Raw genomic sequence first — 24,810 nt, 5'->3', positions numbered from 1 at the left:
CTGGGAGGACCGAGGACGGAGTCTCCGGCTCTCCTGCTCCTAACAAGCTCCAAACGGGCTCGTCTGGGAGACGATGACACCTGATCCCAGCCGTGTTTCTGCGCCCTGGCTCCAAGGGTGGCCTTAACTCTAAGCCCAGAGCTGACCCAGGGCTGGGGTCACCAAGTCCTCCTACTCCCTGCCCACACAGTTCCCTGCACAGCGGGCTCCTGTCTGAAGGTGGGCCACCTGCTTCTGCCTCGGTGCTACGGACAAATCCATCCTGAGCAGCCCCTCCAAGACTGCTGGGTGGGGGCTCTGCCGGGGGCTGCCAGGGCCAGGGGAGCAGAACAGGGCAGGGGCCAGGCTGGGAGCCAGGACTCCGGGCTCTGTCCACACTCGGGAACGAACCATTCACAAGGGCAGCCCAGCCCGCAGGCTCCGGAGTGCGTCACAGCCGGGTTACGTCCCTGCTCCGCCGCGCCCCTCCCAGGAGACCTCAGGGGAAGCACTCGCCTCCTCTGAGCCTCTGTTTTCCTCTCTGTGAAATGGGGATGATCCGACGTCTGCTCTGAGTTGATGCCCGACAGATGTCACCGCCCCCGCCGCCCCCACCGAGACGCCCACAGAGGCAGGGCAGAGCTCCTTGGGGGAAAGAACCCTCCAGGCTGCCCACCTGCTGGTGCCTCGCCCGTCTCTGACTCCCGGGACTGGGCACGCAGGAAGCGCTCCGCGAGTGGGGTGGAACTGGTGTCATTGCAGGCACCAACAGAAGGAGGCGCCTTAGTGGGCACTGGTGCTGTGCACAGTGCTCGTGCCCACATCCGGCAGGCAGGCCCAGATCTGCTTCACATCCTCTCGGGGCTGGCGAGAAGCTTCCAGAAGCGGAGGAGGGCTGCTCTCTTGTGAGCCTCTTGTGTTAGGCCTGGGCACACGGGCTGGTGCCACCGCCCGTCCACTGCGGCCAGGCCGCCCTCTCTCCTGCCTCCCAGCCTCCCCGTGAGCAGCTCGCACTAAGAGCTGCGTGGGTTAGTGACGGGACCCCTCGCTTGTCCAGCCTCAGGCTAAGTGCCTGGTGCTCCTGCAGTGTTCTCTTTGGGGCTGAGAAAGCAGAGGCCCAGAGAGGCTGAGCCATTTGCCCAAGGTGCACAGCACGGTGAGTGCAAGGCGTCCCTGTAAAATACCACTTGTGTGTGGCCTTCTGGGTGGCCCAGGGGTGGGCTGGCGCCTGCCACAGAGGGCAAAGTCCTTGGTCTGGGCCTGTCCAGCCAGCAGCTGAGCACACATCCTAAGCTGGGGGCTCCTGAGTTGTGGAGGCCACACTGGGGACGATGCTATCCAAGGTCATGTCCGGCTCTGAGGCCTGGGTAGCAGGTGGGGAGCGCCGCAGTGCTGGGGCCGAATTCTGGCTGTGTGACCCTGGACAGCGGCCCTGCCCGGCCTCCCTGGATAAACGGGACCACAGATGCCAGAGCCACATCGGGCAGCCGCTTCTTCGAGCCCACAGCCCACAGCCTTCCCTGGGCTGGCTCCGCGCTGCTGGTCAGCCCTGGTGGGGATGGCGAGAAAGGAGTCCCAAGGGGACCCAGGGAAGGTGTTGGCTGAGAGCGCCCCCTGCAGGATGGGCAGTGTGGGCTCACGTCTGGGACCTGGGGCTTTCTCCTGGCCAGGGCAGCGGAGGTGCCCGAGCTAGTCCGAGGAGACGCCAGCCTGGGGAGCAGTGGGCACCGGGCAGCTTTATTACCTCCTGGGGGTGGGCGGGCCCTTGGTGAGATGGTCCAATCAACTTTTTGAGACAGGAAAACTGAGACCCGAAGAGGGGCAGGGACTTGCCCACGCTGGTGGGTCCCAGACATGGCTGGGCTCACAGCTGTGTCGGGCACCGCCCGGAGGAAGTGCCCGTGCCAGGACGGGTGGCCAGGAGCTCCCCACACGTGGCTCGCACCAGATTCCATGTTGACTTGACTACTTTGAATCCACACTAAGCCCAACACGTGCCTTGCTCAGGTAGGGTGCTTACTCCTCACCACCAACCTAGGAGGTCCCATTTTACAGATGAGAAAACTGAGGCCTCCCTGTCAGAAGTGACAGAGCGCTTTGCCACTGGGATGTGCAAAACTGCAAGGATTTAAACACGTTTTGCACCGAAGTCAGCGTCTCTCTCAACTTCATTCCCAGCAGAGTTTGCAACACCCTTGGACTCACCGGCTCTGTACAGAGAAAGTCGGCCAAACCCAGGGTTCAGACAAAGCCTGGATGTGGGGAGAGACGGGACACCACCGAGCCCCCAGCGGCTGCTCTACAGGCCTCCTGCCCCTTCCGTAGGGAGGAGGAGCCCGCCGTTGGGAGTCCAACAGATGGGGGTTCGGAGTTCTGCCTCTTGCAGCCTGTGCAGTGTTGGGTGAGTGAATCCACCTCTCTGAACCTCTGTCTCACGTACCCCCTGAGAACTGTGAGCACAGAACATGGCAGCCACCGGACGTGCTGACGCACCTACACCTTGCACACGGCCCCATCCTGCAGGTGAGGATCCTGACCCCTCCAGGGCTTGTCCAAGGTCGCCGAGTCGCAGGGCCTCTTGCTGAGGCAGGGTCCAGTTGCCGACCCAGGCGGCCCTGGTGCCAGTGTTGTCGGGTGGAGGGGCAGTGGAGGGCCTGCAGCATACCCCAGCCTGCACAGCGCTGCCGCCCTCTCTGGCAGGTGCGGAGGGAGGGTGGACACAGGAGTGGCTGGGGCCCAGGTCTCAGAGCAAGAGTGTGGGCTCCGCTGCCAGGCCAGCTTCCTCCTCCCTCCCCAAGCGGCTGCCCCCACCTGAGCACATCAGAGGAGACAGGGCATGCAGGTCCCTGCACCAGCTGCTCAGGGAACCCCTCTTGGATACCCTCATGGTCAAAAACCAGTCCCTCTGGGGAGACACAGGAAGCCTACAGCTGGGTCACACGTGCTCCCTGCCAGGGTGGGCCAGGCGCAGACCCTGATCCCCACTGGGAAGGGGCGGGGGCAGCAATGTGGCAGGCAGGCAGCCCTGGGCAGCAGTTGTGTCTGCCTGTCCATCCTTTGGGCCGCCCAGCGGCCTCCCTGCCCTCATTCTTGCTAACAGAACTGGTCAACGTAGGCCTCCTCAACCTGCCCCCCTTCGTGCATCCCCAGCTCTGGGTTCAGAGTCTGGACAGGGGCATCCGATGGGCCAAGTCCCATCTGGACCACATCCCAGCTGCAAGGGAGGCTGCCAAGGCCATCAGAGGAGATTGTGGGCGTGGCCTCCACATGATGCCTCCTCCCAGACCAGGAGGCGGGCTCAGGTGTCCACTAAAGACAGATGTCTGGCTGGCGCCGCGGCTCACTAGGCTAATCCTCCGCCTTGCGGCGCCGGCACACCGGGTTCTAGTCCCGGTCGGGGCGCCGGATTCTGTCCCGGTTGCCCCTCTTCCAGGCCAGCTCTCTGCTGTGGCCAGGGAGTGCAGTGGAGGATGGCCCAAGTGCTTGGGCCCTGCACCCCATGGGAGACCAGGGGAGGCACCTGGCTCCTGGCTCCTGCCATCGGATCAGCGTGGTGCGCCGGCCGCGGCGGCCATTGGAGGCTGAACCAACGGCAAAGGAAGACCTTTCTCTCTGTCTCTCTCTCTCTCACTGTCCACTCTGCCTGTCAAAAAAAAAAAAAAAAAAAAAAAAAAGACAGATGTCTGAGGGCTAGTGAGTGGGGTAAGCCGCCGCTTACAACACCGACATCCCATATCTGAACACTGGTTCCAGTCCCACCTGCTCCTGCTCCACTTCCGGTCCAGCTCCCTGCATATGCACCTGGGAAAGCAGTGGAAGATGGCCCAAGCACACTCACATGGGAGTCCTAGATGGAGTTCGGGGCTCTTGGCTTTGGCCTGGCCCAGCCTTGGCCACTGCAGCCATTTGGAGAGTGAACCAGTGGCTGGAAGATCTTTAGCTCTCTGTCACTGTGCCTTTCAAATAAATAAATTAAAAGAAAAAAAAGGACAGGTGCCTGGCTTGCCCTGGGGTCACCCAGGAGGACAGAGTTGGTCCTGGCATTTTATAGGGACGCTCTGGTGTCAGACGACAATGTGGGAAGCTGACACACGGCACGGACACCTCCAATGACTGAAGTCTCCCTCACCCTAAACAGCCCAGTAGGAGCCCTGCTGCCAGCCGGGGGACCCAGGCCCTGCTGGGGCTCAGTCATTCACACCTGAAGCACTTCCGTCCCCCAGGCCTCCCCTGGGTAGGCACCAGGCGGGCCTGAGGCTTGTTCCATTTACACACCAAGGAACGGAGGCCAGGAGAGCTGAAGGGCTTTGTCCCAGGCAACACAGCCAGCCCTCAACCCAAATCTGACCCCTGCCACCCTGCTGAGTCGTCCGATCAGAGTTGAGTGGCTGTGATGGGCACAGCAGGCTGGAGGGGCTGTGGAGGTCCTGTGCTGGCCCATGCATGGGGTCTCAGCACAGTCCCATGTAGGGGAAGCCGCTGCACAAAGATCAAAGCCAAGGTTTCTGGGACCTGCTCCCCTGGGGGCCCTGTCATGCTGCCACCCCCGACACTCCAGGCCTGGGAAGCTGCAAGTCCCCCAGGCGCCCCAGCTCTCCTGGGCAGAGGCCCCAGTGGGATCTCTGTCTTGGTCTCACCTCTGCCGCTAAGAGCAGGGGCTTCCTCCAGGTCAGGAATCAGTGCGCTTGGCAAGCAACAGAGCCAGGGTCACCAAAACTTGACAACAAAAATACAGGATGCCAAGTCTGAATTTCAGAGAAATAACCAGGATGTTTGTTACTGAAGTCTGTCCCAACTGTTGCATGGGATATATATTTTTTTAATTTGACAGGTAGAGTTAGACAGTGAGAGAGAGAGACAGAGAGAAAGGTCTTCCTTCCGCTGGTTCACCCCCCAAATGGATGCTATAGCCAGAGCTACGCTGATCCAAAGTCAGGAGCCAGGCGCTTCCTCCTGGTCGCCCATGCAGGTGTAGGGCCCAAGTACCTGGGCCATCCTCCACTGTCTTCCTGGGCCACAGCAGAGAGCTGGACTGGAAGAGGAGCAGCTGGGACTAGAACCCGGTGCCCATATGGGATGCTAGTGCTGCAGGTGGAGGATTAGCCAAGTGAGCCATGGCGCCGGCCCCGCAAGGGATATTCTTATACCAGCCACGCCTACCTCAGCAAGCATGGGTGAGAGTGCGGTCAGGCACTGGACACAGCCCCTGTATGAGCAGGGGCTGAGGTAGGGGTGCCGAGGCCAAAGCCAGGAAAATGGGCAGGGCAGTGGGCCGTTAGCCACGGCCTGGGACACTCCATGGGTTCCCTTTGGAGGTGCTCAGAGTCCCCTTCGGCAACGGGAGCAGGAGCAGGCAGGGTAGGTGACCCAAGGCAAACTAAGCTGGGAGGCTCAGCCCCCGCTTGTCACTTCGGGAGCCGGGAGAGAAGACAAGAGTGGCATTGTCTGGCTGTCTGCAGGCTGCTGGGCAGGGCCAGGACCCCGTCCCCATGAATGGGCAGGTATCTGCCCCATGGAGGGACCAGGGCTGGGATACCTGCAGCCTCCCCCAACATAAGCCCCCCTGTAATCGCCCTGTGGCCCTGACATTAGGGCCAAGTGGAGCCCATGTGCCTGTCCTGCCATCCCAATGCAGAGTTGGTTCCCAGGGCCTTGCCCCTCACCCTCACCAGCCCTAAGCAGAGTTCCCTGTGAACAGCCCATTAACCCATAGCTGTGGCTGCCCCACCCACTGGGACCTGGCCAAGCCCTGGCCAAGCCCTGGCTCCCGGAGCTGTGCTCTCCTGCTGGGAGCTGGGATGAGTTAACCAAGCCCATACCCAGACCAGAGGGAGAGCAAGATCAGGCAAATGAGCAGGGCTCAGGCCGCCCAGGCAGACGGGCTGCATCCTGCTTACAGGCTGAACAGCCTTGGGCAAGTGAGTTTATCTCTCTGAGCCTATGGTTCCCTATCTTTAAATCAGGGCCAACACAGGGCCACTGCTGTGACCAGGTTAAGCCACTGTCTATAGTGCCAGCATCCCACATGGGTGCCAGTTCAAGTCCCAGCTGCTTCACTTCCAATCCAGTTCCCTGCTAGTGTGCCTGGGAAAGCAGTAGGGCATGGCCCAAATGCTTGGGCCCCTGCACCCATGTGAGACCTGGAGGAAGCTCCTGACTTTGGCCTGGCCCAGCCCTGGCCAAGCAGCCATTTGGGGAGTGAACCAGCAGATGGAAGATCTTTCTCTGTAATTCTGACTTATAAATAAAATAAATCTAAAACAGAGAGACAAAAAACGGGACTGAGGATTAGTGACATAGCAGGAGTCCGGGGAGGGGGGCCCCCCAAGTTTCTAAAACCATCAACAGCCTGCAGGGGTCTGGCAAGGGCCCCTTGTGGCAATCGGGGACGGCTGGGGTAGATGGAGTGACAGAGTCACAGGAACCTGGAAGACACAGCAGCAAGCCGTCACTCCTGCTACAGAACACTCACGCCCGAGCCCACACTGCCCTGATGGGTGAGACCAGGCTCTCACTGGTTTCCCCCATACCCGGGCTCCCCAGGAAAGCCAGCTCCTGCTGTTCCTGCCCAGCCCCATTTCCTCACCCAGGGGTGCCCCAGGAAATCAGCTCCCTGCACCCTGGAGGCCTGGCCGATCTCTGACACTGACGTTGACTGTGGCCCAGGACCTGCATGGGATGGGGGTGGGGGCAGCTGGAGCCCAGGGTGGATGGAGGAGCGAGCCGGGGGTGCTCCTCACTGTCACTTTCTCTCCTTCCTCCTCACCTCGGAGCCTGGCGCCTCTTCTCCCACTTTGTGACCGGGCAGCTGCCAGGCCTGAAGCCAGGGCCCTGAGCAGTCCTTCCCTGTCTGTGTCCTGGGTCAGAGCAGAGGGGCCCAGGGTGAGATGTGGAGAACGGCTGGCCAGGGCGGCGTCCCCTCCCAGGCTGGACCCAGTCCCCTGAGTGACAGGAGACTCTGCAGCTGCTTCTCCTGGCTCATCAGGAGGCCAAAGGGGACAAGCCGGCAGCACCCAGACATGGGCCAGGCTCTGAGACGAGGCAACAGACAAGGAAGGGGAGGAAGGGAGCAGCCTCCTGAGGCAGGAAACAGACACCACAGAGCAACGGGACTTGTGCTGAGGCGTGTGCACATGCATGAGCACACACGTGCGCACACACATGTGCATGTGCGTCAGGCTGGATGTCGATCCTGACACCCAGAGAAAGCAAGGGCGATGAGATTCCTGTGCCCCAGGGCGGCGCTGGGCACAGCCAGGGCAGGCTATGCTGGGTGGGGCCCGCTTCTAGGACCCTCTCCTGAACTCATGCCCAGAGCCCTCATGCAGACAGGCTGGGAGCCCCGTAGAGCTCACTCTCGCCACTGCTCCCGGGCCCCAGCCCCCGGCCTCCCGTCTTGGTGGGGGCAGCACGGGGGTCAGAGCTGGCGCAGCAGCGCTGGCGCAGTCCCGGGAAACGCACTCTGGCCAGCCTCGTCTTTCGGCACAGGCCCAAGGCTGCCTCCCTGGCACCGTGCACCACACTCCCCAAACCCCCTTCCCTACTGTGTTCCTCCCCCCCCCAGCATTAAGCACAACCAGTTCCCACCAGGTCAGCAAGGGCCTGAGAAGGGGTTTCAGAGCCCAAGAGACCTGGACTGCGAGTTCACTATTAATAAGCTACCATTCACTGACCTCACGCAGACCTCGCCACACCCGACCTGTGCAGACTGACGCCCCCATTTTACAGGCGAGGCCTGACCACAACCTGACGCTGCTCCCGCATGCCAGGGCCAAGCTGCTCCCACAGGAGCCCGTGTCCCCACATGAACATGAGGGCAGTCGTGCACGAGGGCACACATGCTCCGGGCTGCCAGGGCTGCCAGCGGGACCTGGCAACAAACCGCCTTTGTCTGTTCGCGGCTGCACGGTTGGGGCACTGAGGAGCGGCGGGCAGCTTGGCTGTGGATCTCTCTGCTCCCAGAGGAGCCCCGTCCCAGATGGTCTGGCCTGAGGGGTCAGCCGCATGAACCACTCGGCAGAGGGGGAGGCTCATGCCACACAGAGCGGCCGCAGGGAACAAAAGGAGACAGACGCATGCAAGCACTTCCTCTCGGGGCCACATCGGGTCAGCCTGCTCTGGTTTTGCCGCCTCACTAGAGCCTCACCAGAGTGCCACAGAGGCTCCCGGAGGGCCCAGTGGCTTCCAGCAAGCGTGGCTGGTTCCTGCCGGGGCTGTCAGACTAGAAACAAGAGCCCACTGGGTGCCTGCAAGCAGAGGCAGCCCCTCAGCATTCTCACCCCACGCCTGCTCCCGGCCTTTCCTTAACACGACAACCCCGGAGAGCGTCAGCATGGGAATGGCAAGTGCTCCCCAGGCCTGTGGTCGCCAACAAAGACCACAGCCTGCTCCACCGCGCCTGCCTTCACTGCGAAAGCCAACGTGCTCCATGTTGGGTTCCAGCTCCCAGAGCCACAAAATGAAGAGCAAGACCAAGGGCTCTGTGCTGGGGAAAAAAAATCACAACCATCGAACACCCCAGCTCGCTGGCCGAGACTGGACCGGCTCCACTGGGTGCTGACGGGAGGCCCGGTGATCTTGGTACAGCGGTCTCCCAGGCAGGCACTAGAAAGGCGACGCAGTTAAGCAAAGCGTGTGGCCTGCACCACCAGGACGGGTTCGGCAGAGCTTTCTATGTGTATTCAGTCATTCATTTATTTCTCAAGATGTGCACACTCAAGTATTACGCTGGCCAGGACAAGCCATGGTTCCCAGGTATGTACAGGTCCTTCTATGGCTGGGGTCACAGACAACTTCAGCGCTAGTGCACCACACGCACAGACAAACAGGAAGCCTAAAACTCCAAGCCACTCCAGGAAAAAACCAGGGATGGGGGGAGGCAATGATGCAGCACCCCATGGGGAGTCGGCGCGCGGGAAGGGACAGAGGGCGGGAAGCAAGCTCGCTTCAGTCTTCGTCAACAGTGGTGTCCGCGTGGCGGTCAGGGGACTGAATTGAACAGGTCCTTCAGGAAGCTCTCCGGGTCAGTGATTTCTGAGAGGAGACCTGGAAAACACAGGGCCCAGGCTGGTTAGGAGCGTCGCGCACAGCCCCACTGAGTCACGGCTGGTGCACCCACACAGAGAGCACGCTGCGCCCCGACAAGCTCGGAGCAGCCACTCGCTGACACCAGCAGTGCCTGGAGAGGCAGTCGCTGGGCACACGCCCTGTTCTGCTGCAGGGGAAGTGCTGAGGCCAGCCCGAGCCTGGAGTGGAGGATGTGAACCTGGCTCAGGCAGAGGAGCTGCCAACGACAGGAACCGAATATTCTGAAGGGAGCATGTGCCAGCCTCTCCCATCTTCTCAGCAAGTTCTGGGACCAACGAGAGGCTGATGCACTGCACTGGAGGGCGGGGAGGGGCAGAGCAGGCAGGGGGCCTGGGTTCTCCTGAGCTCTGAGCCCACCACAGTCCTGAGTTCCTGTGCATGCGATCCAAGCACAGGAGCTCCACTTGTCAATCATCAGACAGAGACCGTGCGCAGCCATCATGATGCCTCAGGGCGGGCATGAAATGAGACCAATCGTGTGATTGTGCACAAAGGTGCTAGGTCCCTACAGAGCCCCTGGAGCCCACCCCTCCTCACCAGGCAGGGCACAGGAGACACTGGGGCCCCAGGTTACATAGATGTGGAGTGGTTAACCCTGCTGGCCTGGCCACAGGCAAACCAAAGTCACTTCCCAAGTCCCTGCATTAACCGAGGCAGCAGTGTTTGGAGCTGGCACTGGAAGGTGCTGTGAATTGCAGCAGGGTGTGTCTGCGGCAATGACACTAACAGCTGAAACTGGGTAAGAAGCTGACTGAGGAGGGGCAGGCCAGCGGCTTCTGCCTGGCGGGGGCCATGGCTCTCCCCACCATCACTAGCTCAGGGCTGATGCGGAGCCCTGGCGTTCACAGCCACACTGGCAGGGTCCCCTGTGACAGGCACAGGGCTCCGCACCAAGGGCAAAGAAAATTAAGCAGGTGATCTGCTCCGAGTCAGGGCCAACTTTCGGGGGAGAAAGCACGGCGTGTGCTCACGTTCAGGCTGAAAAGAGACCAGAGAGGGGCAAGCAATTATCAAAGACACAGAGGTGGGCAGGGCCATGCATGGCTGATACCACCCAGTGCTTCCAAGATAGATGGCTCAGTCAGCGCTGAGCTGGGAAGATGAACCCACTGAGCAGTACCGAGGCCTTCCGCAGGCCTTGTTCCCGGGGAGGGAAGCAGACAACATGCTAACAGAGATGTCCTCCTGACACTGGCTCTTTGGGGAGTTCCCGCCTGCTTCTGCACAGTGTAAAATTTCTACAACGACCATCAGGAAACAGCGACGCAAGCTATGAAGACAGCACCCAGATCTGGTGCCCTCTGCTTTGGCTGAGTGGCTGAACTGACGGGTTACGTCAAAGTGCCCACAACCCAAGAGGAAGGGAGCTTTCAATCCTAGGTGGACTTTCCAAGCACAAGTCACCTCTCCTCGCTGTCATCTGATGTCTCTTATGGAATCCAAACACATTTTCATGTGTCTGTAGTTAGTGTGACAATCTGTCATACAAAAACTGTACACAGGAGAGAAGGATGGCCTTGCATCTCGCTAGCTGTGGGGTGAGGCCTCCACTGTGTCTCACAGGATGTCACCCGGAAGGCTCAGGAGTGCTCTGCTCTGACATTCATCATCTGTTTCAGAATCTCCCGGGGGCAGCTGCGACCCCGGAGGTCTCAGTCCCCAAAAGGCAGAGGAAGAAAGGCACACTCCTATTTGCATTTTAATCCTGTAAACTGTTATTAACAGCCAGAACCAAAAAGTTTCTCCAGCTAAGATCCTGTGGGCAGCAAGTTAACCTTCAAAGCCTCAGTTACCTGCTCTGTAAAATGGAGGTAACCGAAGTTCCCACCTTACCCAGGGTGGCCTCAACTGGGCTCACGGACAGTAAGCAGCCCAGTGCTGGGTGGCACACGTTCGAGCCGCTGCTCCCACCAGTGGCAGCTCACAGGCTGTGCTGCCCGTGGTTGCCTCTGCTACGTGAAGACCAAGCCCTGGGCCTCCCCACAGAGGATGGGTGGAGGAGGCCACCTTGACACTGACCGGCCACATCAAGGAACTCTGAGAAAGTCTCCACTGGCACGAACTCCTCCTGGAAGGTCTCCAGAGCTTTGTCGGCAGCCTCGTAGACAGGCATGTCGTTGTGGCGGATGTACTCGGCCAGAGAGCAGGACCAGCCTCCCTCCGTGTTACTGGTAGGCACCTTCTGCAAAAGCCAACAGGAGACAGGGCTGGGCAAGCGAATGACTCCAGGCAGCCAGTCCCCAGCCCAGCCAACCGCACACATCCGAGCTCTCCCTGGGGCGTGCCACCCCTTCAGGAGCGGCAGTGTCATTCCTCTCCTTACAGACCCTTTACTCGCACCGCGGCTCTTGCACCTACAGCTCCAACGAGCGACTACATTCCTTCCTCCCTACAATCACGTCTGCGTGTGCAAACCGAAGGGACTGTCGACAGCCCCCAGGATGAGCTGCCTCCTTCAGAGGGTGAACGGATCTCTCTCCAGGCACGGGGAGCGGCCTGTTACTGGACAGTCTGCAGTGAGTCTGTCCCACGGGGCCACGGGGGCTCACGAGCAACTAAGGCAGAGGTGGGAGGGTAGACTTTCCTGTAGAAGTGGGCTTACGGTAAGGCTGAAAACAATGCCTCCCCCCTCCACGGGAGAGCCAACTGCGTCTCAGGAGCAGAGCACCCCCAGGCCGAGAGGAGAGCCACCTGGATGCCGTGTCCTTACCTTAAACATGTTGTAAATGAGATCGACGAGGGCCCAAAACAGAAGGGAAGAACGGTAGGTGGAATAGTCCTTCACAGCCTTGTCTGCCAGCCTGGAAAAGAAAATCAAGTCCCATCCCATGAAGTCCCCTGGAGACTCATAGGACAGAGCAGAGCACTGGGGTGCCAGGCAAGAGTCCCTGTAAGCGACACATCACGTGGTCCCAGCTACTTGCCAAACCTCTTGGAGAAAAGCAGCTACAGGCAAGAAATTCTGAAGACCTGGGACCCAGCGGCTTATTTATTAAGAGAAGGTTCCATGAAATGCATCTGACTGGCTTAGTACTCAACTTCCAAATCTGAGGAAAATGAGAACAGGACAATGGCAATCAAAAGCCCTCTTGGGGCTGGAGTTGGGGCACAGCATATTAAGCCACCACTTGAGACAAATGGCATCCATATCATAGTGCCAGTTTGAGTCCCAGCTGCTCTGCTTCTGATCCAGTTTCCTGCTAATGCTCCTGGGAAGGCAGTGGAAGATGGCTCAAGTAGTAGGGGCCCTGACACCCATGTGGGTGGTTCCTGGCTCCTAGCTCCAGCCTGGCCCAGACCTCGCTACTTGGAGAATGAACCAGCAGATGAAGACCTGTCTCTTCCTTTCTCTGTTGCTCTGCCTTTTAAACAAATATAAAGACAAATAAATAAATGTCTTTTTCAAATAAAGGTTCCTGGCGTAAATGTGAAGGAGCCCCAAGTTTCCTTATGTAGCCCCACACAAGCTCACGCACTCAGTGGACCTAACTGATTAAGTAGAAAGCAAGGCTCTGTACTTCAGTCGTTCCATTCCCATCAGGAAAGATTTATTATCAGTCAGAAGACCCAAACCAGCCAAACATGGGGGTTTTCAAATGCGTGTTCTGTGACAAAACAGCCGGCTAGTAGAAACTGGTGTTGAACAACAGCAGGGTCTCGGGTGGGATGTGCAGCCACCTGACACCTCTGAGCCCTGGGATGATCCCAGAACTGTTCACCACACTCCTTGGTTTCCAGTGTTACCGTCTCTACTTCACCGAGTGGTTCAGTTCAGGATTAAAGACGGTGCCTTGGAGCACAGGGGTGCTCGCACAATGTTCACGGCCTTCTCAGCAGACACTCTCGGTTTAAGGAAACAGTAGAGCGGCTAGAGCCACCATGAAACAGAGAAAGACCAGACTTCTCAGGGCAGAGCAAGTGAAATACCAGGGTCAGGGTTAGGTTTCCATCATCTAACACTCCATGAGAAACTTCATTTACAAACTGCCACCACATCTATCCCAAGTCAAGGGTAGACCAACTCTTGTCCCAGAGTACCCTAAATCTTAGAAAATATCCCACGACTAAAGGGACACGTATCAGAATGTTTGGTAACAACATGCATGTGCAAGTATAAGAATCGTGAAGACGAGCTGGTGTGGTGGCGAAGCGGGTAAAGCTGCCACCTACAACACCAGCATCTCATTTGGATGCTGGTTCGAGTCCCAGACGCTCTGCTTCCGAAATCCAGCTCCCTGCTAATGGCTTGAGAAAAGCAGTGGAAGTTGGCCCAAGTCCTTGGGCTCCTGCACCCACATGGGAGACCCATTGGCGGCCATCTAGGCCATCTAGGGAGTGAACTAGTGGATAGAAGATACCTCTGACTTACAAATAAAAAAATCTTAAAAGAAGAACTGTGAAAATGGGACAAGTATAGATGGTGTTTAGTTCAGACACTAAAACTACCTGGCCTCAAGTGCAGGAACCACCTAGCATGGGACAGCCACTCACACCTGCACTCACTGCTTAATTAACTCCCAAGACATAAAGTAATGACACAGTCCTCGTGTGTTGAATTGTGCTTCCCCTCCAGCATCCTCCACTCACTCTCTGCTCTGCCTATGACGCCTGCAGATGCTGCAGCCTGAAGTGAAAATGAAAGAAAGTGGCCCTTGCATGAGGACGACAGTCAGTTCCAGACGGTCACGGGCGAGGCCGTGAGGGAAGCTTATGCAACCCCAGGTTTCAATGCCGGCAAGTTCCTGGAAGAGGAGGACCATTTTTTCCTGACTGTAAAACATGCAGGTCAGCTTCTCTTGCTTTGCATTTTTGTGTCTGCTACTGCACCCACCCCATCAACAAACATACAAGGCCTGCTTGCCAGTGACACTGCCAGCAGCAGGAGACACCCTCCTAATGCCTTTCCAGCCACGGCTGCTCCTGTCAGGATTCTCTTCCTGTGCACCAGGCTCACGGCCCTAGCCCCTGGCCAGGTTTGGTCCTTCTCTGGAACTGTTCTGCTTTGGTGAGCAGGCATCCTGAGTGATCCAGCCCAACTCAACCACTGAGAGAATGGCAACTCACAAGCGTAGCTCGTACTGCATTTTCCTACGTAAGCTGGGGCAAGCTGCTGCTTAACTGCTGGGACGGTTGCTAAAAGCAGAGCGGCTCTGGTGGGTTCGGATTTCACAGCATTTGCCATGGATGCAGGCCGGGTCTGCCCTATCAGCTCCCTGGCATCCTCCTGTGCTGAATGTTGATTTCTGGCAGCTGGTTAACTAGCAATGCTCTTGGGAAACAGTGGAATGTGACACCTGGGGGGGGGGGGGGGCGGAGTCACACAGGACTCTAACAAGATTCGCCCCCTCCTATTGTGCACGTGGGGTGCCCACAGACAAGCTCCCAGCAGTATTTCACTTGGTTTGCCATTATCCTGGGCCTAGGAGTTCCCTCTCTGCTTCCATGTTGACCTGCAGACTTGGAAAGACCCTCTGGGACACAGACTTAAGGATCCCAGGGGAGCAGCAGCAGCACAGGGACGGACTTTCCAGAAACGGAGACTTGCGAGCCCACTCCCCACTCTGCAGCTCCCTAGCCCAGACAGACAGTTCCGGGCAGTATCAGCAGAGCCGCGCCCATGGGTCCACGCTGCACAGCCATCAATGGAGTCACCTCAAAGAAATGGTGGTGCTTGCTGTTTGCAGACACCTCCCAACTGACGGAAAGCACAGCCCAGGTCACAAACACAAGGCCACTTCCTTGCTGAGAGGCACCCTCTTCTTTGGGAGATGAGCACATCAGCAGGAGAGTGGGTCCAGAGGTAAAAGGTGCACGGAGGTGGTGCAGGTGGGATGGGAACAGAATGGGCAGGGGGTGAGGGTCTGTGAGTTTCTGATCAGAAACTCCCAACTGTGGCTCCACTGAAACATTCCTACGTATGCCCAAACCACAAGAATCTATCTGGCCCAGTCTTAGTCCCCTGATGGCTTCATCTTCTCCTCATTAGCTGTATCACTTGTGCCTGGCAGCCATCCTCTGAAATTTCCTATAGCAGGTGAGCCTGGCTCCACCGTGCCAGTGGCTAGACACAAAACCCCGAGACCTGGGCTGTCGCTGCGCCTGTGCAGTGCTGGCATCCCATATGGGCACCGGTTTGAGTCCCAGCTGCTCCACTTCTGATCTAGCTCCCTGATGATGTGCCTGGGAAAGCAGCAGAAGATGGCCAAGTCCTTGGGCCCCTGCACTCACGTGGGAGATCCAGAAGATCCTGGCTCCTGGCTTTGGATTGGCACAGCTTCAGCTGTTGTGCCCATTTGGGGAGTTTAAAAACAGGAACAAAAACCCAGAGACCAGGCAATTGCCAGCCACTGGCCTAGCCTCTTGGCCTGACAGACCGAAGTCAGTGCCAACTGCTGAGTCAAAAGAGCAAGCCTCTGCGTAGCACACAAGTCTTGAAACACCAGGCAAACAGCAGCTCTCTGAAGCAAGTACTGACCTGGTGGCACCCCCTGGAGCCACTGCCCGGGCCTGTGAGGTCACCAGCAGCCTCCGCAGGATCTCCAGGCGAACGGCTCTCCACTGCTCAGGGGGCAGGACGTGCAGTGCTAGCGCTGTGAAGTAGTGGGGCCCGTCCACCTCGAAGGCGCTTTCCACCCACTTCTCCTTGGGCTGCTCCAAGAAGCCTTGGAGGTTCTTTTCTTCTCGGGAAGTTGCTCGGGTCCTGGAAGGAAAGGGGTATGGGAGCAGGGCTGGGGAGGCGGCAGCAGCCAGGAGGGGAGCAGGACAGGCTTGATGTCTGTCTGTCTCTGCAGTTTCTGACCCCAACCGCGAGGCCTCCCTCCTTCCTCCCGGACAATCCAAGCACCTTCTTCCTCCCAGGCCCTCCTCTGTGACACCTATCCCGACCCCTCTGTGGTTCCCACACAATTCCAAACAACTAGTGACTCCTGAAAGTCAGCTGCAGGCACACTGACACTCCACATGGGACTGTCCTAACCACTGGGAAGCCCAAAGTCACCAGGCTCGTGAGTGAGAGAGCAAAGCTGCTTCCCTAACTTGCATTCACCACCTCAATTCTCCTGCACTCCAGCAGTCTTTCGACATCCCAGGGGCTTGCGTCAAGTACGTGTCTGGTCCCGTCCTAGGCTCCCCACTGGGGTCAGCTTCCCTACGGCCTGTGTCCCCTCGCTCCTGAGAATCGTTTCTGCCAGGTGAACGCTGCTTCTTGTCCTCACTCTCACCAGAGCTGCAATGATGATCACAACAAACCAACGCAGGCACCATTCCACGTGCTCCGTGTGGATCCTCTCGTTTGAGCCTCACCAGAACAACAGACGGGCACCAGCACTGCCCCACCCTTCCAGAGGAGGAAGCTAGTACAGAGCCGGCAGCTCTCGTGTCCAGAGTCACGCTGGGGCAGGATGCAGTGCTGCACCCAGGCAGCCTGGCCCGAGCCTTCCATGCTGGCGCTCTACTGCCCTCCTCAGGAGAAGTCTGACAACAGCTCGTGGAGCGGGCACCAAGAAGTCACTGAGGTCCTTCCTGATGCTGTGCTTCCGGCTCCACTCTCCTTAAGGTACTTGCATGCCAGGCACGCTTGATGCCCTCGCCTACGTCCACAGGGAGACGACAAGCATGACCCCAGCAGTCACCAGGATCCCTGTCTCCAGGGCTGCATGTGGCACTGCCAGATGGGGCTGTGGGCAAGGAGGGCAGGGTGCGAGGCACCAGCAGAATGCGCGTGACACAATGCAGGGGTATCCTGGATGCATCTCTGAACCCACAGGTCAGGTGATGTTCGGCCACTACAGGACCTACTCAGGCCCCACTCTGGCTCATGGTAGCCAGGGTGTGACACACTTGTCTTCACACGCAAAAGTTTCACCATCGGCACCCAGATGCCCTGAGACCAAGCACACCGACGTCAAGTGGCTGGCTAGGGAGACAGCCTGTAGCAGAGAAAACAGTGCCCCTCGACAAAGCTTCTGGCTCAGCCACTGACTGACCAAGGCCACTGTGACAGAGCCAACTCCCTGTCCAACGAAGGGACACAAGCAGGAGTTAAAAATGCCTGGCATGGGGCTGGCACTGTGAGGCAGCAGGTTAAAGCCCCGGCCTGTGGCACCGGCATCCCACATGGGTCCCGGCTGCTCCACTTCCAATACACCTCTCCGCTATAGCCTGGGAAAGCAGTAGAAGATGGCCCAAGTGCTTGGGTCCCTGCATCCATGTGGGAGACCAGGAGGAAGCTCCTGGCTCTTGGCTTTGGATCAGCTCAGCTCTGGCCGTTGTAGCCATTTGGGGAGTGAACCAGCATATGGAAGATCTCTTTCTCTCTGACTCTACCTAACTCTTTCAAATTATTAAAAAAAAAAAAAAAAAGCCTGGCACGTGAGAAACATGGAACACCTGAAGTCTGTAGAAATTGTTTCCCTAGCTGAGTCTGTTCTCTCCATGCAGAAGGGAACAGTCCAGTCCACCTTAAGGCTGCCAAGAGACATGTCTCTGCAAAAAACAAGGGCTGGCGGCGGCCCCAGGAGTACTGGCAATCAGCCCTGCTCAGGCCTGCTGCATGGCTTGCACAGTGGGAATGTCTGTGAAGCCAGGTGTTTCTTCCGACAGCCCCTGCGGCTTAGCAGGTGATGTAATGTGCTGATGGAGACCTGCCTTGTGTTTTTAACAATGAGGCCTGCAGTCTCAAGGAAAGGGGAGGGAAGGAGAAAATAACACTGTTGAAGAGGGAGGATCAGAAAGAACAAGAGACAGGCTGTCCTGCTGTCTGAACTGCATGCCGGCCACACAGGTGGGCAGTCCACAGCTTTGCCATAGGTGCCAGGCCCTGCCCAACAGGCCTGTGAGACTGCAGCAAATGGGGCTTACAAGTACAAACCCATTTAAACGAAATGAACGTGCTAAGGCGTAATAAACCTCTTAGTCTACTTTTAAATTCTTGAGTGGAATGAAAGGATATTCCCTACCCCCTCCAAGTGCTTCTTTAAAATCACACTTTCAGGTATCAACCTAATGTTGGACAAAAATACCATCTGCGGTCGCTGGCTGCCTCCTTGGCTGACCTTCCCAGATAAACCTGCACCAACCCCTCTCCCCTTGCACTTGCACTTGCCAGAAGCATCATGCACTGGAGAGAAAGCAGGGACCACCAACCCAGCTCTGCACTGATGAGACGGGCCCTCAGTTCTGCTGCCCCTCCCTGACGGGAAACTCCCCTGTAACAACTCCTATGTCCTGGACTAAAGATCACAGTGGAGCCCAACCCTTGGCCTCTCTCAACTCACAAGAAGAATCTTCTAAGTAGTAGTAGTGGCTGCATCAAACCAGAGACTTCGATGGCCGGGCTGCCCTCAAGACTGAAGGTCACTTAAGGGATGCAGCTCCTGGCTGCCCATACTGGGAGATGGGACACTGTTGGAAAGGAAGTCACCCTTGCTGCTTTATTCTATGTGACTTCAAAAGACAGATGAACCTCCCCACCTCAACAAAGGCTCCCTGGAACTGGTCAGGGAGGAGACAGGAAGCTGGGGCAGAGGGGTGTGGGGTGTGAGGTGGGTGAGTCCAGAGTCGCCTGCAGGGGATGGGATACTGACGTGTTCAGGACATAAAGCACAGTGTGAATGATGTATGGGATCAGGTGGATGTTGCTCTCCCGGCCGCCCCCGCCGGTGTCCGCACTGAACGACTGCTCCATGGCGAAGCGCAGGAACAGCAGCTTGATGTCGTGGATGTTGAGCTGGTACGTGGGCTCCCGCTGGCCCGTGCATTCCTGGAGGTAAGTATTGTGCCTGCAGAAAGCGGAACATATGCTGGAAGTGAGATTCCAGGTGAAAGCCCAGACTGGAAAACAGAGCCCCACCCTGGGTGCCCCTAGCCTGATGGCCTCAAAGGTGAATAAATGGACAAGATCAAGGGGATGCCCACGATGGGGCTGGGCCTGCAGGACACGGTCATTGCTGCCCATTCCTTGGCAGACTTCACAGGACACAGGGAGGCTATCTATGAAAGCACATTTTGTAGGAAAAACAGCAGAAGTTATCTGGTCTGGCTCACAAGGTCCTCTCTCCATAAAAACAAGCTCTTCAACCTCTGAATCAAAGGCTTTCCCTAAGTCAGTACTCACTCCCATTCATCTGGGCCCTGCTTAGGTAACTGGTGACCCTGCGTTAAGTCACCTCAATCTCTTTCATCTGCAGAATGGGTACAACAACAACACAGAGCAAGCACTCAACTCTATCGCTCATTTTTATTGTCCCCGCTGCCAGGGGCCCATTTCACGGTGAGGACCTCTTCATCCTGAGCTTTACAACAGGGCATCAATACGACACGAGGCCCCTGGGGAAGCTTTAGCTACTCTTGTCTGGAATTTTACAACCACAGCGGCTTCACAAGGAGCCCAATATCCCCCTCCGACACTGAGCCACTTTCATTACTTAAACATCAGAGCCACCTACCCACTGTACAAAAGAACTCTGGGAAATCCTGGCCTCAAGGACCAAGTCAGAGGTTGGAGGCCCCAGGTCTTAGGCCGCAAGATCAACAAAGGAGAGGAGAGCATGACTCACTAGATATTTTACCCCATGCCTCAAATGCTGAGGGTGTTGGCTGCTGTCACCCTGTGGGTGGGCCACATTAGCCACCCCCACAGTAAGCCCTCCTCCCCTATCTGCAACTGCTCTGGACAGCACCCCAGACAACAAGCCAGGAGAGACATGGGTTCCCGTGGAGGAGACAGGAAATGGTGCCATCGGCAGCTGGGCTCATAGCTATCTCCTGGGAATCCCCTCCTTTCTACTAGAAAAATGTGCAATACTCACCTTGCCAAGCAAGTGGCAAAAGCTGATTCAGGGACATGGGGACCCCAGACAGGAAGGAGCCCATTGCACTTGGTGTTGGCATTCTGAAGGGCAGCACTTTCCCACTCTTCCCGGCCACGAGCCAACCTGGACAGGTAGGAGAGCTGGAATTAACTGAGTGAGTGGGACAGGAGAGGAACCATCCGCGCTCCTGCCCCTGTGGAAACAACTACCTGTAACCTCGACAGCAAATGCCGGCTTCCCTGATTCAGGCAAGCAAGACTGCTTTCACCTCCTGCTGCGGAGGGAAAGCTCAGGAACCTACATGGTTTAAGGAGAGCACCCTCAAGGTTGGCAGTGCCACTGCCTCCAGGTCCAGGCCGCGGGAGGAGGCCCACTCGCGCCTGCTGCAGAAGCCTGCTCTCCACGAGCCGGGCCTACCTGACAGCAGCAAGGTGGCAATCGTAGTGCACGATGTTGAAGTGGGACACGGTGCTGTAGCCCTGCTGCTTCCGGGGCTTGTTCTCCATCTCCTCCAAGGCTACCCGCTTCGTGAAGGTATAAATGCCCAGCACCTTGGTAGGCTGCAAAGACGACAACAGGAGGAGGAGGCGAGGTGAGGACATGTCCCAGGGAGGCTTCGGGAGGCAAAGCAGAGCAGGGAACGGAGTGTCTGTCCCCTCTGCGGCAGCGCCGTGGCACTCTGGCTGCTGAGGGTGTGTGTGCTGGAGAGCAGGTGAGGTCAGCCCCTCAGCCGTGGGGTAAGCACTTGGCCAGGCATGGCCTCAAGAAAAGAGGAAGGGGGTGCTATGCAAGCCTAAGCTAAGCTGCCTCACTTGTCTGAAAATGACAAGGGCTGACTGACACGTCACCTGCTCTTCAAAGGCTGCCAGGCGGAGCAGAGGAGCCTGTGCTACCACCGGACCAGCAGGCTGCACGGTGCCGGGTGCCGAGTACTGCATGCGTGCTGGAGACGAAAGGGCCGTTCTGCAGCCTCAGGAGGCAAGGAGGCCCCTCGGCGCTCTGCCCCTTTCAGGGATGATCTGTCAGAATGAGCTCGAGGGGCAGGGTCTGGACTCCCCAGGTGCCCTGAATGGAAGCAGCATGGTATGTTTCTGAAAGCTCAGCTTTGGAGTCCAAGGAGCCTGGGCTGGAATTCTGGCTCTGACTCTGTTTTCTTAACCAGAAGCTGGGGCGTTTTACATGGGCCTAAAGATAAAATTATCCAGTTTACATAAAGCTCTGAGCATGAGGCCTTGTCTACAGACAGAGTCTAAAGGGGCTATTGTGAGCAAGAGCAGGAGGAAGACCAATGTTCCCATCAAGCACAAGTCGCTCTGCAGGAGAGAGGCCACCTGGAACGAGGGCGGGGCTGCGCGTCAGGCCCAGGTAGAGCCCAGCAGCTGTACCTGGAACTTGTAGCCCTCCCTGCAGATGCAGCACGTGAGGCCCGGCTCCTCGATCAGCTCCTCCATCTGCTTCAGGAGCGCCGTCTTGGTCACGACCTGGCCCTTTTCGTTTGTCTGCAGAGGAACCGAGGAGCTGGGTCAGAAGAGGACTGCCACATGCCCTCCTACCCTAGCCAGGAGACGCACGCAGCAGTGTGCCCTTCCACACAGACGGCACGGACTGCTGCAGCACGAGGAGAGGAGAGCCCAGACTCCTCTGCTGTTCTCTCCTTCCGACAGGAGCCGCTGAAGCACAGGAAACCACCCAGTGGGAACCCTGGAAGGCTGCCATTTGCTACAAAAAAAAAGCCCCTTTTTGTGCCAGCAGCACCAAGTCTCAGCTGCCAAGGGCCATTCCAAGATCCATTTCCCACGTGTTAAGCTGCTGACAACTCCACTGGCTGCGAGAACGCTCTCCTGGGATTACTGCTTCCTCTCAGGTGGGACACTGAAAAGGGCAGAGTCCTTGTGTCCAACAGACCCAGGTCCAAAACCCAAAATCCTTTCAACTACATTTTAGTTATAGGCTCAGGCCTACTGAATTCACCTCTCCATCTCAGTTTCATCTGGAAAATGGCTATAATGTCAACTTCACAGAACCATTTATATAAACGTTTCAAGGAAGAAACTGAAGCATACAGCAAATCCTCAATAAACATGGTCACGATCCCCATTTTTACTATTACTGTGAACTTGCTCAGTTCACGTCACTCGTCTCATCTGGAGGCAGAACAATAATGGTCACACCTCTGCGGATGCCCAGCACACCTAGTTCCCACCTCCTCACCTTCCCCATCCTCAGCCCCCGTTCTGTCCTGAAGCACAGATGGCCATGCCACAGCCACCTCCTCATTAACTAGGAGGGCAAGCAAGTAGGGACTGAGGTGGGGCCCTACCGTCATGCCCAGAGTGCCCAGAGCCTTCTGCCGCATCGCCATGGCCATGCGCTTCTTCTCAGCCCGGGTCTCTCTGCGGGCCGCGTCGATCTTCTTGTTTACATCAGGGTGTTCCCGCAGTGCCTCTAACAGGTTCTCTGCCAGGGTCCCAATGCCCTCGTCACTGGACACCTGCTCCAGTTTATGCAGGTTTGTGATGGAGTCAGTTCCGATCAGAACCTGCCAGAAGACCAGAGAGATATACATGCCTCCAATTAGACAACCCTACCAACAGGTGCAGGCAGAGCCTTTGATTCTGAACAGTCATCTCATATGGACACCAGTTCGTGTCTCGGCTGCTCCACTTCTGATCCAGGTCCCTGCTAATGGCCTGAGAAAAGCAGTGGGAGATAGCCCAAGTGCTTAGTCCTCTGCCACCCACATGGGAGACCTGGATGTGGCTCTTGGCTCCTAGCTTTAGCCTGGCTCAGCCCTGGCCATTATGCCACTTGGGAAGTGAACCAGCAGACAGAACACTTCTCTCTCTAACTCATTTAAATAAAGTAAATCTTTGAAAAAGAACTCCTCTTCCCTTTGACCCCTTCCACACTCTACCTCTCACACTGTTGTTCCATTCTGGCTCCCTCCAGACTAAATGCAGTCCAAAGAAAAATGAATGGTCAGGGTGTGACTATCAAATATCTAACTAGATAAAACCTTCTACAGAAAGTAATCCACTTTACTAAGAATAAGCCTGGAAATCAGCTGACTTGTATTTTAAGCTCATCATTTTGCCTCTGGCCAAGTTATAACTCTGCTGCCTAATTTACTCTCATGCAAAATAGGATATGGAAACATGGGAAAAATATTTACCCAAAGATGTACTAATTATGACTATATCCATTGAGGTGAACAACAGTTTAGACTATTAGAGACTTGTGCCAGGTACATGAAATCCAGTCACTAAACTTCTGGACAGATTATCAGAACAGACTATTAAATGAGAAGGGGACCAATATTCAACGAAGAAACTATAAACAGGAAAAGTATCCAACCCCAAGGATTCCCGATACTCAAAGTTAAACCATCCTATTAGAAAATGGGTGAAGGACCGGCACTGTGGCATAGTGGATAAAGCTACCGCCTGCAGTACTGGCATCCCACATAGGCGCTAGTTTGAGTCTCCACTGCTTCACTTCTTATCCAGCTCTCTGCCAAGGCCTGGGAAAGCAGTAGAAGATGGACCAAGTCCCTGGCCTCCCGCACTGCACCTATGTGGGAGACCTGGAAGAAGCTCCTGGTTCTTGCCTTCAGATCGGCACAGCTCTGGCTGTTGTGGCCATCTGGGGAGTGAACCGGTAGATGGGAGATATCTCTCTCTCTCCCTCCCTCTCTCTCTCTCTCTCTCTCTCTGCCTCTCTGTAACTCTGCCTTTCAAATAAATAATACATCTTAAAAAAAAGAAGAGAGAGAAGAGAAGAGGGGTGAGATCTGGACACTGAAGACATTAAGCACAGAATGATGTTCAACATCATTACCCAACATGAGACACACAGCTAAACCCACAATGGACATCACTGCACATCTACCAGAATGGTTATAGATTAAAAAGAGCCACTTGAGCACTGTGGCATAGCAGATTAGGCCACCACCTGCAGAGCACACATCCCATATGTGCACCATTTGAGTCCCAGCTGCTCCACTTCTGATCCAGCTCCCTGCTAATGCACCTGAGAAATCAGTGGAAGACAGTCCATGTCCTTGGGCCTCCACACCCAGATGGGAGACCCAGAAGCTCCTGGCTCCCAGCTTCAGCCTGGCCCAGCTCAGGCCATTGCAACCATTTAGAAAGAGTAAACCAGCAGATGGAAGACCTCATTCTATGCAACAACCCTCCCCTCCCAATTCTGCCTTTCAAATAAATAAAAAGATCTGAAGAAAAAAGAAAAAGAGCCATAAAATACTGGCAAAGACGCAGAAAAACTGGATCCCTCACCTAATGACTGTGAACAACTATAAATGATACAATCACTCTAGAAATCAGTTGAGTACATTTTACAACACTGATGCAAACTGCACTGGCCATTTAGCCCAGAAAAATGAAGACTGATATTTATGCAAAACCTCATCAATGTTCATAATGACTTTATAAGAACAGCCCCAAACTGGAAATAATCCCAATATCCTATAATCAATGAATAGCTAAACAACTGTGATAATCCATACTCTGCAGTAAAAAGGAATAAGTCATCGATGAATGTGCCGACCTAGATGAATGTCCAGAAAATTAGAGTGAAAAAAGCAGCTCTGTATGATTCCACTTGTGTAACATTCTTGAAATGACAGAAGTGGAGACCATGTCAGCGGCCGTCATGTGTTCATCACTGGTACACAGGGTGAGGTGGATGTGGCTATGAAAGGGCAATAGGAAGGTACTTGCGATGAAACTATCCTGTATCTCGACTGTATCAAAATCAACATTCTGGCCATGATGTGTGCTGTTTTGCAAGATACTGGGTAAATCATCCATACATTTTCTGTGTGTGTGTATTTAGTTTTTTTTTTTTCATCTACTTGATAGGGAGCGTGTGTGTGTGTATGTGTGTGTGTGTGTGTATGTATATATATATATAT

General features: G+C 56.2%; 1 protein-coding gene across 14 annotated transcripts in view; it reads right to left on the bottom strand.

The window, feature by feature from the left end:
- Positions 1–8,647: 8,647 nt before the first annotated feature.
- UBR4 (ubiquitin protein ligase E3 component n-recognin 4) overlaps positions 8,648–24,810 on the bottom strand; it is a 158,502-nt gene continuing 142,339 nt past the window's right edge. For all 14 annotated transcript variants that reach the window (XM_051858039.3, XM_089301426.1, XM_051858043.3 and 11 more), the window contains 9 exons: positions 22,198–22,416; positions 21,263–21,376; positions 20,295–20,437; positions 19,875–20,000; positions 18,651–18,845; positions 15,542–15,766; positions 11,777–11,867; positions 11,086–11,248; positions 8,648–9,024 (listed from right to left, as the gene is read on the bottom strand). In XM_051858039.3, the coding sequence (XP_051713999.2) occupies positions 8,960–9,024; positions 11,086–11,248; positions 11,777–11,867; positions 15,542–15,766; positions 18,651–18,845; positions 19,875–20,000; positions 20,295–20,437; positions 21,263–21,376; positions 22,198–22,416 (1,341 nt within the window). In that variant the 3' untranslated portion in view covers positions 8,648–8,959. The remainder of the gene's footprint in view (positions 9,025–11,085; positions 11,249–11,776; positions 11,868–15,541; positions 15,767–18,650; positions 18,846–19,874; positions 20,001–20,294; positions 20,438–21,262; positions 21,377–22,197; positions 22,417–24,810) is intronic.

This window comes from Oryctolagus cuniculus, chromosome 7 (genome assembly GCF_051225735.1).
Source record: "Oryctolagus cuniculus isolate XC-2025 breed Fujian yellow rabbit chromosome 7, ASM5122573v1, whole genome shotgun sequence".
In the NCBI taxonomy this organism is placed as follows: Eukaryota; Metazoa; Chordata; class Mammalia; order Lagomorpha; family Leporidae; genus Oryctolagus; species Oryctolagus cuniculus.
This window is presented reverse-complemented; position numbering and strand designations above follow the sequence as displayed.